At 41.1% G+C, this 15,044-nt stretch overlaps 1 protein-coding gene across 1 annotated transcript in view; it reads left to right on the top strand.

Annotated features, from left to right (window-relative positions):
• LOC104833043 (unconventional myosin-X-like) overlaps nt 1–15,044 on the top strand; it is a 103,841-nt gene that overhangs the window by 75,113 nt on the left and 13,684 nt on the right. Inside the window, exons 23-31 of the mRNA XM_010569553.1 lie at nt 2,766–2,805; nt 4,286–5,077; nt 7,163–7,286; nt 7,770–8,013; nt 8,837–8,932; nt 10,592–10,685; nt 11,307–11,362; nt 13,029–13,171; nt 14,767–14,961. Coding sequence (XP_010567855.1) covers nt 2,766–2,805; nt 4,286–5,077; nt 7,163–7,286; nt 7,770–8,013; nt 8,837–8,932; nt 10,592–10,685; nt 11,307–11,362; nt 13,029–13,171; nt 14,767–14,961 — 1,784 coding nt within the window. The remainder of the gene's footprint in view (nt 1–2,765; nt 2,806–4,285; nt 5,078–7,162; nt 7,287–7,769; nt 8,014–8,836; nt 8,933–10,591; nt 10,686–11,306; nt 11,363–13,028; nt 13,172–14,766; nt 14,962–15,044) is intronic.

Below are 15,044 nucleotides of genomic sequence, written 5' to 3'. Positions count from 1 at the left end.
GACCAACTTGGCTAAATCCTGAACTTCCATTTGACCTCAAAAATGAGGTGGAAGTCCACAGAAATTGCAAAATGGCTAATCTGCTGAGAACAACAACAACAAAAAAATAACAAACCCGAACACATGCAGAGACAAAATTAGAAGGACCAAGATGCAACCTGAGCTATAACGAACGAAAAGTTGGCATGCAGTTATTTTGCATACACTGGTTGTAAAAGGGAGACATGGAGTGATTTGGTCTACTGTTCAACAGGAAGAAAAAATTATAATGTTGAGAAAGCTGAGGTATTTGATGCTATTTTTATTTGTCTTCCCCAAAAGGCTTAACTGTTGGACACTAAATAAAATTAGCACAGATGTGCAAGAATTCAGAACCTAGCAGGGAAATAAAAGGTTAGAGAATGCTCATATGAATCGGATTACAAAGAGAACGCTCAGATAAATCAGATTACAAAGAAATCACCCGGACTTGGTGAAATTAATGTTTGAGTACTTCGAGATCTGGCTGAAGCAGTTTGAATTAATAGCTATTCTCCTTCTCCTGTTTTGTGGATAGCAATAGAGTTTCCATAAAACTGGAAAATTCCAAACGTAGTGACCCCCTTTTAAAATGAGAAAAGGAAGAATGAGGGAATTGTGGACCAGTCAGCCTAACCTCAATTTCAGGAAGATACTGAAACAAATAATCAAATAGTTGTAAATGCTTGATAGAGTTAAGAGCCAACGTGGACTTCTGAAGAACAAACAGCATTAAAGTTACTGGTTTCTTCTGTGATAGCTTATGACATGCCTTGTGGATAGGGAAAAGCCATAGAGGGTAGGTAACTTGACTTTGGATAGGCAGAGGGTAGGTAAGGGCTTTGACATGTTTTGACAATACTCTTAAGACACCATAAGGAATGTGGTTTGGAAAAAAGTACGTGAAGCAAGACTAGGATTTGTGTTTTTACTGCATTGTATTATTGCATTTTAATTAGTAAACAATAGTAGCTTTTTGTTAAATAGGAGAGAACTCTTGAATGGGATTCTTCTATGGTCTGTGCTGGATATGGTACTAGCGCGATGTTCTCATAATAAGTTGGATGAGGAAATATGAATATCCTTGTTAAATTTGCAGATAAAACCATCTGTTGAGGGGCTGTAAGTATATAGCTAGACAGGATTACAATTCAAATAATTTTGGCAAATTAAAGAAATGGTCTGGAAAACACAGGATAACTTTCAATATAGACATATGCAGATTACAGTTAGGAATAATCAAATGCACAGAGAGAGAAGGAGGAATGCCTACTTCAACAGCAGGAAGAAGGTCTGCAGGCTAAGTTGAGTATTAGTCACCGGTGTCATGCTGTGTGAGAGGAGAGAGCAAATGCTGTCTATAAACAGGATTGTTTCTGTTAAGATGTGGGGGTGATTCTTCTGTTCCGCTTGGCACTGGTAAGGCTTCAGTTGGAGTACTGTCCCTAGTTTTGGGTATCACATTTCAGGAAGATGGATGGAAAGCAGCAAGAAATATCAGAGGTCTAAAAATGTGAAGAACAGTTGCAAGAATTAGTGTGTAGATTGTAGGTGGTATTCCTGATTTGTTTTAAAATGGCTCTGCTTCTTGAACCCTCTTATCATTTAAGGCAGTTGTTTAACTCATGACTACTGTTAGAGATCTTTCAGTAGAGCTGGAACCATCTGGATCTCACTTACGTCAGCTTTCATTTGGAAACATTTCCTGGATTTTTTTTTTGAGAGAGAACGAGTGCAAGAGTGAGAGCTTTAAGGACTTTGTGACTTGCAGCTGCAATTTAGAATTTGGCTGGGAAAAGCCACAGGGCCTGGGAAATAAATATTGTTGCCCTCCTGTTCTGCTTGGGTTGAATTACAGACTTGAAAGTTACCACTGCCAGTCTGCATTTAGCTGCGCAGTGGTTGCCACAGGCAGACTCTTCCATCCAGCCACATCCTATCCCTGCTCCCTATGTATGACCCTGGCATTTGTCTGTGTACTAGTTCTGTTGCTTGTAGTGTGCTCACTATGGAGAAACTGGCCATAGTGACAGTTTTCCCTTGGAGTACAACCTTTTTGATCTGGGTGGAGATGCAGCACTGTGAGAGAGTTTTTTTCCTCTACTCATGTTTACTAACAAACTCTGACTCTTACAGCCTTTACTAGTAAACTAGGTTTTGCATGCCACTGAGAAGTTATGCAAACTGGGGCATCCAGGTCTTCAGAAGAGAAAGTCCTCAGCTTAATCATTTAACAAAGTACAAAAATTTGATAACTTTTGGGGGCTTTAATACAGTAAAAGAAAATGAAACACAAATTCAATGCTGGTATTGCAATAATTCTGTCCTGTTTAAAAAAAACCAAACAAACACAGTTTCCTGATTTCTGTCAATTATGCATGTACAACTTCATTTAATATCCATGGATGTATAGTGCTTAAGAAGATTATGTTTACATTTTTCATGAGTCTAACTGATCTGTCTTTCTGTCATTGTTTCCAATGTCCTTCCTAATGTGTTCTAACTAATCCAATTTCCTGATTGATCTGAAAGTTAAGTACATGCGGAAAATCTGTTGTATCCACAAAGGTCATGCCAATCACAGAAAATTGGATTTTTACTGAATTACAAAAGCTTTTTGATCAGTCTTACAACAGGTATCTTATTTTAACCTTACCAATGGAGGGATGATGCGTCCATGTAGTTCTGAAAGCCTCATGTAGGAGAACTGGGTCTATCTCTGACTATCATGTCTTGTTTTTGAACAGAGAAAAGGAGCAACTGAATGTGCTACTCCAGGTGGCTCAGGTAAGTTTAACAGTTATTCTTTTTGTATGACTTCTCCTGAGTATCTGTGAAGGGTCCTTCATTGCCTATGGTTCGCCTGGAGCTAATATTGTTATTGTGGCAACACTATTTAAGAAACAAGCTTTGTTCACTCAAAACCTGCAGGTGTTTGGCTTTGGCAGAGGTGCATAGAGTTAACAAGGTAGGGTTTTTTTCAATGCTCATGTACCAGCTTGCATATTTCCTATTTGAAATTTCTGTATTGAACATCCAGCATCGTTTTTTACCTCTACTGCTTGAGCTTATTATATGACCTTGTGATGTGCTACACTGTGACACAGTCTGACTTGCTGGATTGTTGCCTCTAACAGCCGAAATAAGAGTGCAGCTGGCTGCTACCATGGCTAAAATAAACCCCTTGTAACTGATCTAATTGTTGGTACTTGATATATCAAAGAGCAGACCACCTACCCTGAGGTGTGTGAAAACAGCTGTGTATCTTCTTATTTCTTTCCCAAACCACTTGTTCCCCAGTTACAGGCCAGCTCTGTTTAGGAGAGATGACAGATTATAGAAATGCATTCATCCACAAGTAAGAGTCAAGTAGAGAACAAGCAACAGAAAGGATTGTGGCTTAAATGGGCCAATTCATTGGCTGCATTGTCATACTCCTATCAGGAAGTACATGAAATCCTTTTGGAATTTATTTTTGCTTTTTCTTCTGTGTGCATGTTTTCAACATCCTCTGTGGAGGGGAGGGTGGCTTTATCTTACAGCTAAATGTCAGTGAAAGTTACTAGTATCTTCCATCTTCTAATTATTGTGTACTTGCTAGAAATTTCCTGTTACTTCATTGTGAGGAAGACAAACTCTTCAGCAACCAGCTGCCATCCATCCAGTGATGCCAAAGAATGCCAAGAAATTCTGGGTGGAGTTTTGATGGGGTTGGAGTGGATACATAGAGTCGTGCTTCATTGCAAATATCCCTTCCAGACCTAGATTCTGATGGTCAGACCCCCAACTCAAGAAGCAGCAAACTCCCCAAATCTTTTAATTAATTTCTGGGAAATCCTCAACTCTTAAGCAGGCTATGGCTGTATATATTAATATATAATTACTTTCTCCTATACATGTGTATGTGTGTGAGATAGTTCAAAAAGAGAGGACAGACTTTCAGAATGCTTTTATCCGAATTGTAGTGTACAAAGGGGCTGTAACACGAGCAGCAGAAAGAGAGGCTCTTCTAAAAATTCACTGATCCCAGTGAGCTGCTTTGTATGATTCTTAAAAGAGGTAGGTTGCTCAAAAAAAGGAGGTACCTGAAGGTCCAGTAGTTCTACCTTTAGCTTTTACACCATGGATGACTGCAGGATGCTTAGAGTCATATTTTTGCAGATGGGAAGTACAAGGCAAGCACAGGAGATAGGAAGAATGAAAGGTCCAGGCAAGGAACACATATAGGTTGAAGAAACTGCTTTAACCCTATTATAAATTCTTTAAGGTGGAAGCAGTAAAGACTGAGGAGGTAGATATTCCCCTGCAAGAAGAAGAGAGACGTCAGATGGAGGAGATCTTAAGACTGGAGAAGGAGATTGAGAAGTTGCAGCAACAGAAAGAGGATCACATGTCTATCATCTGTGAAAACACCAGGAATGAAATCAATCGGCAGCGAGAAGAAGAGATCCAGAGGCTGGAAAAGGAGGCATCTAGGGTTGCCCAGGAGTTCTTGGAGCTGCTGGATTTTGGCAATCTGGATGAAAGTGTGCAGAACTTAGAGCGCTCACTTTCTAGTGAGGGGACACTCAACATTGACTGCAGCCTGGTGGCACCACTGGCTGAAGAAGAAGTGGATGAGGGTTTTCATGCTGATGATGAAGGACGGCCAACTTCCAGTTTGGTGGTCTTGGATCAGCACGGCACAAGAAACAGCGATAACTACTCAGAGGAAGTTGCAGATACAAGCCTTTCACTTCTCCAAAGGGAAGTGGGAGGGCTTGTCCCTGCTCCAGGACAACCTGTGGAAAGAACCACTAGCCCCAAGGAGCAGAGAGCCCTCTCTGAGCCAGCAGAAAGCATTTACAGCACGGTCACAGATAAGCAGAGGAGTAACAGCGGAGAGGTGGGAGAGCCAATTTACACTTCCCCTCCGGATGTGGAGTCAGACTACGACCATGAGGAGTTTGATGGTTGTGGAGATGCAGGTAGTGCCTCAGCTGAGCCTCTGAATGGTGAGGAAGGTCTGAGACACTCCCATGGTACCAGCCTGGACTCCAACCGTGGCAGCCTGGACTCGGTAAGAATCCCTCCCTTCACCTTTCTGGACATTAGCCTGACTTTGTTGATATTTATAACATCCTTGCCGCCTTACTGTATGCCTGCTTGCTGTGGGTATTTTTACTAATGTATAACTCTCTCTTATGTCAATAATCAGCTTGAAAAAAAGGGAAGAGTCATAGATAGGCTGAAGGCCAGAGGGCTTGTGACTGTCCAGTCTCTACTGGTACACAAGCTAGCACATATGTACCTAGGCTATTTTAGATTGTTTTCGTCACCATATATTAACATAACACCCTTTAGGAAGACTGAAAGCAGGCAACTAGTATCTTGTAGGTATATGTTCTACCTTAGAGAGATTTCACAGAAGTAGCCAGAGCTTCCAGTGGACAATCACAAGAGGAAATGGGGAAGGCTGGGGTTTGATTTGTTTCCATCACTAAAACTTCTCTTGTTCTAGTCCTTTTACTGTTCAGAGTCAAGGGTTTATTTTCAGCCACTGTGTACAAGTTAAACTATTCTAAGGCTAGAAAAAATTACTGTGCTGATCCAGGGTGGGTCCCAGTGCACACAACCAAGACCGCTGAACCTTTTCATTCCTACTACAGGGACAATGACAGGGTAGTAAAGCCAGGCTATTAGCCCCGCACTTGAAGCATCTTAGCTTAGATCCCACACTAGGCTCTAGGCTTCCTGAGTGCCCTCAGGCTAGTTGCTTAATAATGCAATGATAAATCCCCTTACAGAACAGGATGTCAGATAAGCCCACATAAGACTGTAAGGAGTTCAGGTGTGAAGCCAATGACAGTCATAAAAATATTTCAGATAAATAATGTCCCTGAGAATAGAGACTTGAACTACAAAATACCTTTTAGAAAACGGATTTTTTTTTTTTTTTTAGGAATTCAATTTACTTCCTTTGCTATTCTTTTCCAATGGCAGATTGAACTTCTTATAAAGTTGCATGATTTTTCCGGTTTGCATTTCCCTAATGTCAGCTGCCAGCCATCAGAATTTTTTATGATCTGCTTGAGTAAAGGTACCTTCTCTGTGTGCAGGTACTCACAGATCACTGTCAGGTAATCTTCAAGCCATGAATCATTCTGTCACAGCCTAGGCCAGTTTCTACCATTCGTCTTAAAATGTAAATAGAAGTGGAGGGTTTTATTGGGCTCCTCAGTGAGTAAGACTCATGAAAAATCCAGTTGATACTATGTCATGCCATGAGCCACAAGAAGAGATAACTGCAGCTGGGTCAAGATCCCATCAGTAGCTGCTGATCCAAGAGTACCTGGTTTTTGAGACTTAATGGCAAGAGAGGGAGTATGAATGAGTGGAGCAGGAATGAGACAAAAGAGGAGTACAAAGGGGTCACAGAGAGGACAGAAGGGAAAAAATGAAAAGAAGCAACATGCATTTGAGGAAGGAAAAGATCTAAGGAGCTGCTTTCATTAGTATTAAATTAATAAAGCCGATCAAAGGAAGTTGTATTTAATGCAAAGGAGATGATAGGGTAATTTGGGATTTTGTGTGTGAAGTACTTTCTTATGGCTGAGGGCCATTATCTAGTTGGGAGAACCAGGATGGGTAAATACAGTACTATTAATTCAGTAACTTAGATCTTTGGTTTTAGGGTTCAGTTATCCTGGAATGTGCTTTTTTTCCTAATCAACCCAAAGCAAGGCATTTCCTTGCTGGGGTTAGATCAGTGCTCCATCTTGTCCAGCATCCTGGCCTGTCTGCCAGAAAAATCAGAAAACTTCTCCAAAATGAAAAATTCTCTCTTAATCCCATTAAATTAGATTTTGGACTGTGGGCTCAGCCTTGAAACAGGAAGGTTTGTTACTGCAGGGAAGTGGAGTTTTCTAGCCAAATGTCACTCTCCTTTCTGGTATAAAAATTCCATGGTCTGGAGACTCTTGCTTTAGGCATTAATGGGTAAGCTGTCAAGCCTCTAGTTTTACTGTATTGCTTTGTTTGTAAAGGGAGTATGTGTGGTTTTGCACCTTCTAATCATGTGACTTCTCTAGCCTTGTTAATTTGCTCCAGTCTTCCTGTGACCAGGAGAACCCAAGTTAGCCTGTATTTCTTCTTTTCCTTTTAGTTTCTGGACAGTGAAGAAGAAGTGGATGTTTACATTGATACAGATGAAGAGTTTTGTAACGGACGAGTCACTATCTTCAATGGCTCAGGACCACCCTATTTTCACAGCTATCTCTACATGAAAGGTAAGCAGCTTTAGCCAAAACCATGGAAGGATGGAATCCAGGAAACCCTCTTTCCTCTTCTGTTTCTGCAGAATCATCATCTTCATCTGCTCTTAGTTCTCTGTTTAGTCTTTTTTTTTTCTTCTTCTTTTATTGAAAACAAGCAAATAAAACAAAGAGCTAGGAGGTAGATGTCAAGGAATTAGACTGGATATCTTTGCCACCGAGACCTAATTGTGCCCACTTGGTGTGGGCTTAAATGACTCATTCTGAGCTACAAAAGTGAAGACAGTACAAAAATATTTGAGTAGTGCGCATATTTGTATATTTGTGTTTCACTAGTTTGTTCTGGTTTTTCTCTGTCCGAACTTAAGCATAACCTTGTTTCTCTCCTTTGTTTCGTGTAGGAACTGAAGTGGTAACCAAGTGCCCGTGAAGCAGGATCGGAATAGAAACATGGCCCTTGTTGCATTTCTGATGAAATCTTGCTCCCTTGCTTTGCAGGTGGTCTCATGAACCCATGGAGACGGCGCTGGTGTGTTCTGAAGAACGAGGCCTTCATGTGGTTCCGCACCAAGCAAGAGGCACTGAAGTCAGGCTGGCTCTATAAAAAAGGTGGAGGCATGTCAACACTTTCACGCCGTAACTGGAAACGCCGTTGGTTTGTGCTTCGAGAATCCAAGCTGATGTACTTTGAGAATGATAGCGAGGAAAAGCTGAAGGGGACAATTGATATCAGAAGGGCAAAGTGAGTGAAGAAATAAATCCTTTTGATCCCTAGTATTCAGTCTCTAAATCAATAATGAAGTGTCCAGTCCTGCCAGTTCATCAGCCTATGTATCTCCCGTAGGGTTAGGAGAATCAGAAACATAAGGGAAGGAAAAGACAATTAGAGCTTCTAGTTTTACTCTGGAGGGAGTCTGGAATGCTTGATAGTTCTTTTTCCAGTCTTGCATTTCATAATCCAGCAGAAGCTCTTTCCAAGCCATGGATGGAGCCAGACCAGGAGGGGCTAATTAAGTACATACCCCCATGCATTCTCCCCTACCCTGACTCCATCTGTTCCCTGGCTTCTCCAAGCATTTCACAGAGGTGTTATGAAGCTCACAGCAGGATTTGAATCTGGCAGCATGTACTATGCCTTTTCCTGAGTCCTGAATGCTCTTTTTGCTGCCATAGCCAATTCCTCAGCTCCTGCTGTAGGAAAGGAGAGACTAGTCACCTGCAAAGTGCCAAAAAGAGTGGCACACACCACTTTGTAAACAGCCTTCTATATCAACCTCCCTGTTATCTCTTCTTCCATCTAGTCTGATGGTGTCTTGAAGAAAATACATTTAATGCCTTAAGCTTTGATTTTGTAGTAGATTAACTGTACAAATCTTTTTAAGGGGACCCTAAAAGTCTTAATGTGTGTTGGAGGAATTTTGTATTTCTGTTGGAGTTACAAGCCATCTGAACCAGTGATTTCCCTTCTGTATGGTGAATGGTATGATATGAAAAAAATTGGCCAGGTGGAATTTATGCCTGTGAAAGGTTTTCAGTTTTGGCTCTTGTGTTTTGCTGTATTCCAGGGAGATAGTGGACATTCATGAAAAGGAGAATGCCTTGGACATTGTGACAGAAGACAGAGTTTATCACATTGTCGCAGAGTCACCAGAAGATGCCAGGTATAAGAGGGAGTTCTGTTAGGTTTATTCATTCAGTTCAGGTCTGACACAACTACTCACGGGAGAGCGTGGGAAACATAATCGCCTCCCTTTTGCTGGAGAAAAGAGGGGATTTGTTCCAGAGTGCCATTTTGTGTTTATTGGGAGGTACCACACCTACTCTGGGGACTCCCTATTGCAGCTACTGAGATGGTTGTTCAGCCTATCAGTCACAGGACTGCCACCTTCTTATGTGGCTGTGAGCAAGCTGAATTCAAGGGTTACTTCAGGAGACACACAAAACCTTAATATAAACTGGAACATCTAATAGCTGATTTATTTATTAAATGGAATCTTGAATCAAACAAAAAGTCTATTCATGTTGTCTGTAAATGATTGCAAGAGCAGCTGGGTTTTATCCAGGAGACAGAGAAAAGGCTGCAGCTTATCAGAGTCTGTAGTGTCATCTGATAAAGTCTTCCCAGTGCAAAACAAACAAATGACTCATGTCCTTCCTTCTGGGCGTCCTGGCCAGGCAGTGGGAATCAGTTGTTTAAGGGCAGGTTGGACAACCTGTTCTGGCTATGCAAAGCCAGGTTAAGAGGTTACTGTCCCTAGCTGCTCATGTGTTCCCACTTTTCCCATTCTTACCAAGGCTTCTGCTTTCTCAGCCCAGCCAGTGTAAGTGTTTCTCTGATCTACTTCAGTCTGATACTGTGAAGTTATTTAGGGTCTGTTATTTCATTTGGGTGTAGGGAGAGGAAAGGGGAAGGTGTTTGGACACAAATTGACAGAAATAGACAAATAGACTAAAGAACAGCCACATGAACAAGAAACAGGCAAATTCAAGGGACAGTAGCTGAAGAAACAGTAACCTCTTAACCCAGAACTTCCACAACTGGAATAGGCATGCCCTAAGATAACATTGCAGAATTGCTAGGACAAGTGTAAACCAAATGTTGCCTCTGTCAATGCCATATCAGTCTCTGTTCTGAGGGAGGAGAAAGCACCAACACTTGCACTAGCAAAGGGTAGATGAGCAGATGTCACAGAGTATCCAATCTGAGAATCCTCCATGAAGTCTAGATGTTTGCTGATCTCACTGGAAGCTGCAGATAAGAATCTGCTTGTTCTGCAACAGAGATTAGCCTCCAGATATGTCTGTAATGAGAAGCCCTTTCACAGCCAAATAACTTAACTCCAAATTAACCTGTAAAAAACCTCATGATTAATTGACAGCCATATGACTTTCAAGTTTATGAGCAGATCAGAGAGACTAGCTAAGAAGGCTCCCAGGTGTCTCTAGGACTCTAGTCCAGGAAGATTCCCAACTGACTCCGTCTTTACAACTGCTGTATGCTCTTCTCAGTTTGCTGACATGTGCTCCCTGGTAAGGCCACTGCCTGCTTACAGTTCCTTGAATAGCAAGTAGAAAACTGGATTTTGCGGGAGCAGCTGTCAGTGGGTTGGAGAACGTGCACAGAATTTTCATGGATAAATAGGGAGGAAGGAAGACATTAGATTCTGGTATGATCAGCCCAAGAGATATTTTGTGGCATAGTCCTCAGGAAATTGTGAATGAAGAAATTTTCCCACTGGCAGCTTTCCAGGTTCCTTGGTCATATTCTAGAGCTAGTTTCACTACCCAAATCTTAACTTTGAGTCTGTTTCGATTGCCAGTGGTTGGTTTAATGTCCTGAGCCGAGTACACAGCGCTACAGCGCAGCAGCTGAGGGAAATGCAAGATGAACAGGCCAATCCAAAGAATGCTGTGGTGAGTTACTGTGCAACCAGTCTGTGGGCATGCTTAGAGCTCTCTGTGTTTAACTATTTTGTGCATGTTTTTCCAGCACATGCAGTGCTATAATTCATGAGCAGTATAAGAAAGTTGGACAATTATTATAAAGAAACAGCAAAGGTGGTAGAAAGAGGGTAAGCAGTGGGGAACATGGTGGTTGTGGTGGGTGGCTCAGCTTAATCGCCAATAGCTCTCTGGTTTGAGGGGAAGAGGGGGCCTGCCTCATGCAGATAAAATGGCTTTGGATGGGATTATGGGACTAGTCTGGGTCACAGTTATTCCAAACAGAAGATAGGCAGTTGGGAAGAACAGTGTATTTATGTATTTTGCCAGTACTGGGATATTGGCAAAGGTTATTTCAGACCTTCATAATGCTCTCTGGAAATTTGTAGCTCTTTTTCCTCCAGTCCAGTGGAGCACATCTTCTCATGGTGTTTAGGGAGCAAAGATGACTCACTCATGCCTTTCTCATATGTTCATTTCTACTCAAGCTATTGGAATTCAGAAGAATGTTTTCAGTTCCAATCCTATTCATGAAGGAGAATGTAATTTAAGATGGAAGCAATTTCTGTTATCTGTGTCTTTCTCACTGTACAGGGAACTCTGGATGTTGGGCTTATTGACAATGTCTGTGCTTCAGACAGTCCTGATAGGTAGGTACATCTCTTAGATCAGAAACTCTCTAACATATTTTTGTGGGTAGGTCCAGGTTTTCTTTGGGGTTTGCATTTGTTTAAACTCATAAGAATTTATCTCCACACAAATAAACATAACTGAAGTCTTCATTTCAAGCTATGTCACTTCACAGACATGAAGTTGACACATGTATTTTCTTTGAGTGAAAGTTTCTCGTTTCCTTGTTAAAAGTGGAACAGCATAATCTCAGTGTCAAATTATAGTCTTAACTATTATTAACACTGAACAAAAATGTCCAGCAAAAGCAGCACTTCCAGTTTTTCAACAGAGTAATTTTGAGTCGTTAATGTAAATTTAGGGGAAAGAAACAGCATTGTGGAAGAATAATGGATGAATTTAGAAATCTGTACTCTTTTGATATCTTTGCAATGCAACAAAGCACAGACCTTTAGTTCACAGTTGGGTTAGTTTCAGAGGAGAGATTACGGGACACTTCATATCACTTTACGTTAACATTTAATTATTTCCCACAATGTTAACAGGTTCAGCCAGGGCAAAGATTGTTACTACAGTGCTGAAGTAAAATGTTAGCTATTAAGTTATTTAGCTCTGTGGTCTGTTTTTTTTCTCACACAGGTTGCCAGGACTTTGGGGTTACTAGTTTAGAAAATGCGTATCTCGGTAGCGAACTAAGATTTCGTTGATCAAAATGTTTTAGCCAGTTCTCAGCCTGGGCTTCTCATAGTTAATCTGTGTACCAGTAAAAAACTAGGCACCAATAGTAAGCTGAACAGTTAAAATTAGTTCATGCATCTGCTGAGGTACACTATTCTGGAGTATCAATGTTTGAATCAACGTTAAACAAATTCTGAGGAGAATGCTTATTTTTCAACCAAGGTTTTTATGCAGCTTATTTTTATCTTCCATAGGTTTATGCAGTGGCCAGACAGTTGCTTATTTTGCACCTTTACCTTTTGCTTCATACTTGCATTCTGCTTTTCAGTTTCTCTGTTTTGTAATAGAAATCCATGTTTGCTTTCAAAGCTTTCTGAGTCTATCCTCTTGGAACTGATCATATTTTTGTTTTTCCATTTTTCTGTAAAGCATCAATTCTGTGCAGAATTGTGACTATTCTTTTGGTAGGACGCATTTGTCTGTTGCAAGAGAAGAACAAAGTAATCTAGGAGCAACATAACAGTTTTTCCTCTGTTTTGTCAGGATGAGCTCATCCTTTTTAAAACCAATCTCAAACCCATTTTAGCTGACCCTGCTGGGACCTGTGTTTGCTACTGCATCACTGGTTTTAATAGCTATGAGGAGAATGGCTGTACTAGCTCAGCCCAGTGGTACTAGCACTAGCTCAGTCCAGTCGGAGGGTAGAACAAACTTCTTTGCTTATGAACCCAGGACATTTTACAGCTGGTCATTAGCTAGTTAACGTTTTCTAGTCTTTGGGAATAGCTCTTGAAAGATATTTAATTCCATTTATCTGGTCTCTGCATTCATCAGTTTGCAGACCAACTGCACGGGAGATGCTCTTAAGTGTTTCTACACTTTGTAGTTTGTATTCAGAGAATCTTTCTGCATTGTTTATGGGAAGGTAGAGGACATGACTTTGGGTGTGCTGTAAGTTGAGATATCTGTATGGTTATGACCAATTTTAATGCTTTTATCTTCTGGCAGACCAAATTCTTTTGTGATCATCACAGCAAATAGAGTGATTCACTGCAACAGCGACACCCCTGAGGAGATGCATCACTGGATCTCCCTGCTGCAGAAACCAAAAGGCGAATCTAAGGTTGATGGCCAGGAATTCCTTGTGAGAGGTAAAAGGAAATGCATGCAATTACGACATGTAAAACTCATCTTCCATTTATGATCTGAGAGGGAGCTTTGATTGCAGCTAATTCAATCTAAGGTTTAGCTGCTCCCCAAAACCAATCATTCTTTGCCTCTCTCCACCTTCCTGCCTGCTGCTTGCCACGTCCTGTGTTGTGCTGGCACTGGCTCTTACCTGATTCCCTGTCAGGTGGATTCAGAAAGCTAAAGCTGGAAAAAAAAAAAAAGGTACTACTTTATACGTTTAGTTTTCTGATATTAGTTCCATAGCCTATTTCAACATGTCCCACAAATGCCGTCAGGGAATAGGAGGGAGCATGGCTGCTGTTTAGGAGCAGCTGGCTTAGACTGACTATAACATGACACTGCAGCTTTTGTTTTCAGAAAGCTCTGTTCCTTCTGACACCTGTCATGTAGAGAGGGAGGGAGAGAGATCTTTGTGGGATTGCTGCTGTCCTCAGCTAAACAAACTAACCTGATTACGGTAGACATAGTGAGGTGAGAATAATTCTCTGAGGCTGAGCAAAGGATTTATATTATTTCTCTAGTTAGAGCTTAGTTGGAGATGGAGGAGCTGATGCATGAGTAGTGATCACACCCATATTACAAAATATTCTCCCATTTGTCTCAGATATTTTTAAATTTCCTTAGCACTTTCAGCTCATCACATGGTCTTAAATGTATGAAGACACTCCTGATCCAATCTGTGGAAAGCAAGATTATCAGACAATAGTTTGAGTACCTTAAATTCAAAATACTTAATTGCAAGGCAACAGTTCCTTTTATCTCGTATTGTTCATAAGTTAAAGAAAAAAAGGAATGCTCCTTTGCAAAGTCAATGTATGATCTGCACTTCACAGTAAGATGTCTGTGTGAGAGTGGTGTAGCCATGAAGGTATATACTCTAGAAGGTCTATCTCTTTATCTTTTCTTTATATGGAACCTCTGGGCTCAGTCCCACATTCTTTGAACTTTTTGCCTTGTAGTTGGACATTGCTTTTTACAGCTCTGAATAGAAAATTGTCTTTTTGACAGCTTTAGCAACGCAGACTGTCATTTTTTCTTTTATAGTATTGAATTTTCTTTTTTTGTTTTGTGAGATATCTAAAATGAGAGAGAAATTATTTTTCCTGACTGTGGGAGTAAGAGATGCATGTAATGTTTACAAATCCTTCTACTAGAAGACATGTATCACCAAACCTCTTCCATCGAGGTTTGGACAGGCATTGGGCATCTCTTTGGAAGAATGAATTGTAAATTATTTATTCAGATGTTCGTGACTTGTGAGGGAAGCATCCTGAATAGAGGATGTCCTGACGGTGGTGGCAAACTAAACCACAGATCACTGATAAAAAAAATGCATAGGGCTGAAGGATGGAACAGCTCTGTGGGAAATTTTGGGCTAATTTCTTACAGTGACCGTGTAGGGTACTGCTATAGCCAGTAAAGCAGAGCTGGTAGGTGCCAGCATGACCCTTTTGCAGAGAGGTGGAGTTCTGGTCTCAGAGTTAGAGAGCCACCAGGCAAGAGACAGGATTGCTGTGGTGGAGAAACCATTGACATGTTTGTGTTCTTGTGCTAGGCTGGCTTCATAAAGAGGTTCAGAGCAGCAACAAGATGTCCTCTCTGAAGATGAAGAAACGCTGGTTTGTTCTGACAAACACTGCGCTCGATTACTACAAGTCATCCGAGCGCACAGCTGCCAAGCTTGGCACGCTTGTGCTCAATAGCCTCTGCTCTGTAGTGCAGCCCGATGAGAGGGTCTTCAAAGACACAGGTAAGAGGAAGAAAGCAGTAATGAGCAGACTTTCCACGTGTGAAGTTGCATGAAGAGGGGATAGTGCAGGAATGTGATGATGT

The sequence above is a fragment of the Haliaeetus leucocephalus genome, unplaced genomic scaffold (genome assembly GCF_000737465.1).
Source record: "Haliaeetus leucocephalus isolate CR32 unplaced genomic scaffold, Haliaeetus_leucocephalus-4.0 Scaffold1, whole genome shotgun sequence".
Lineage (NCBI taxonomy): Eukaryota > Metazoa > Chordata > Aves > Accipitriformes > Accipitridae > Haliaeetus > Haliaeetus leucocephalus.
Note: the sequence above shows the minus strand (reverse complement) of the source record. Positions and strands in the feature narration are given on the sequence as shown.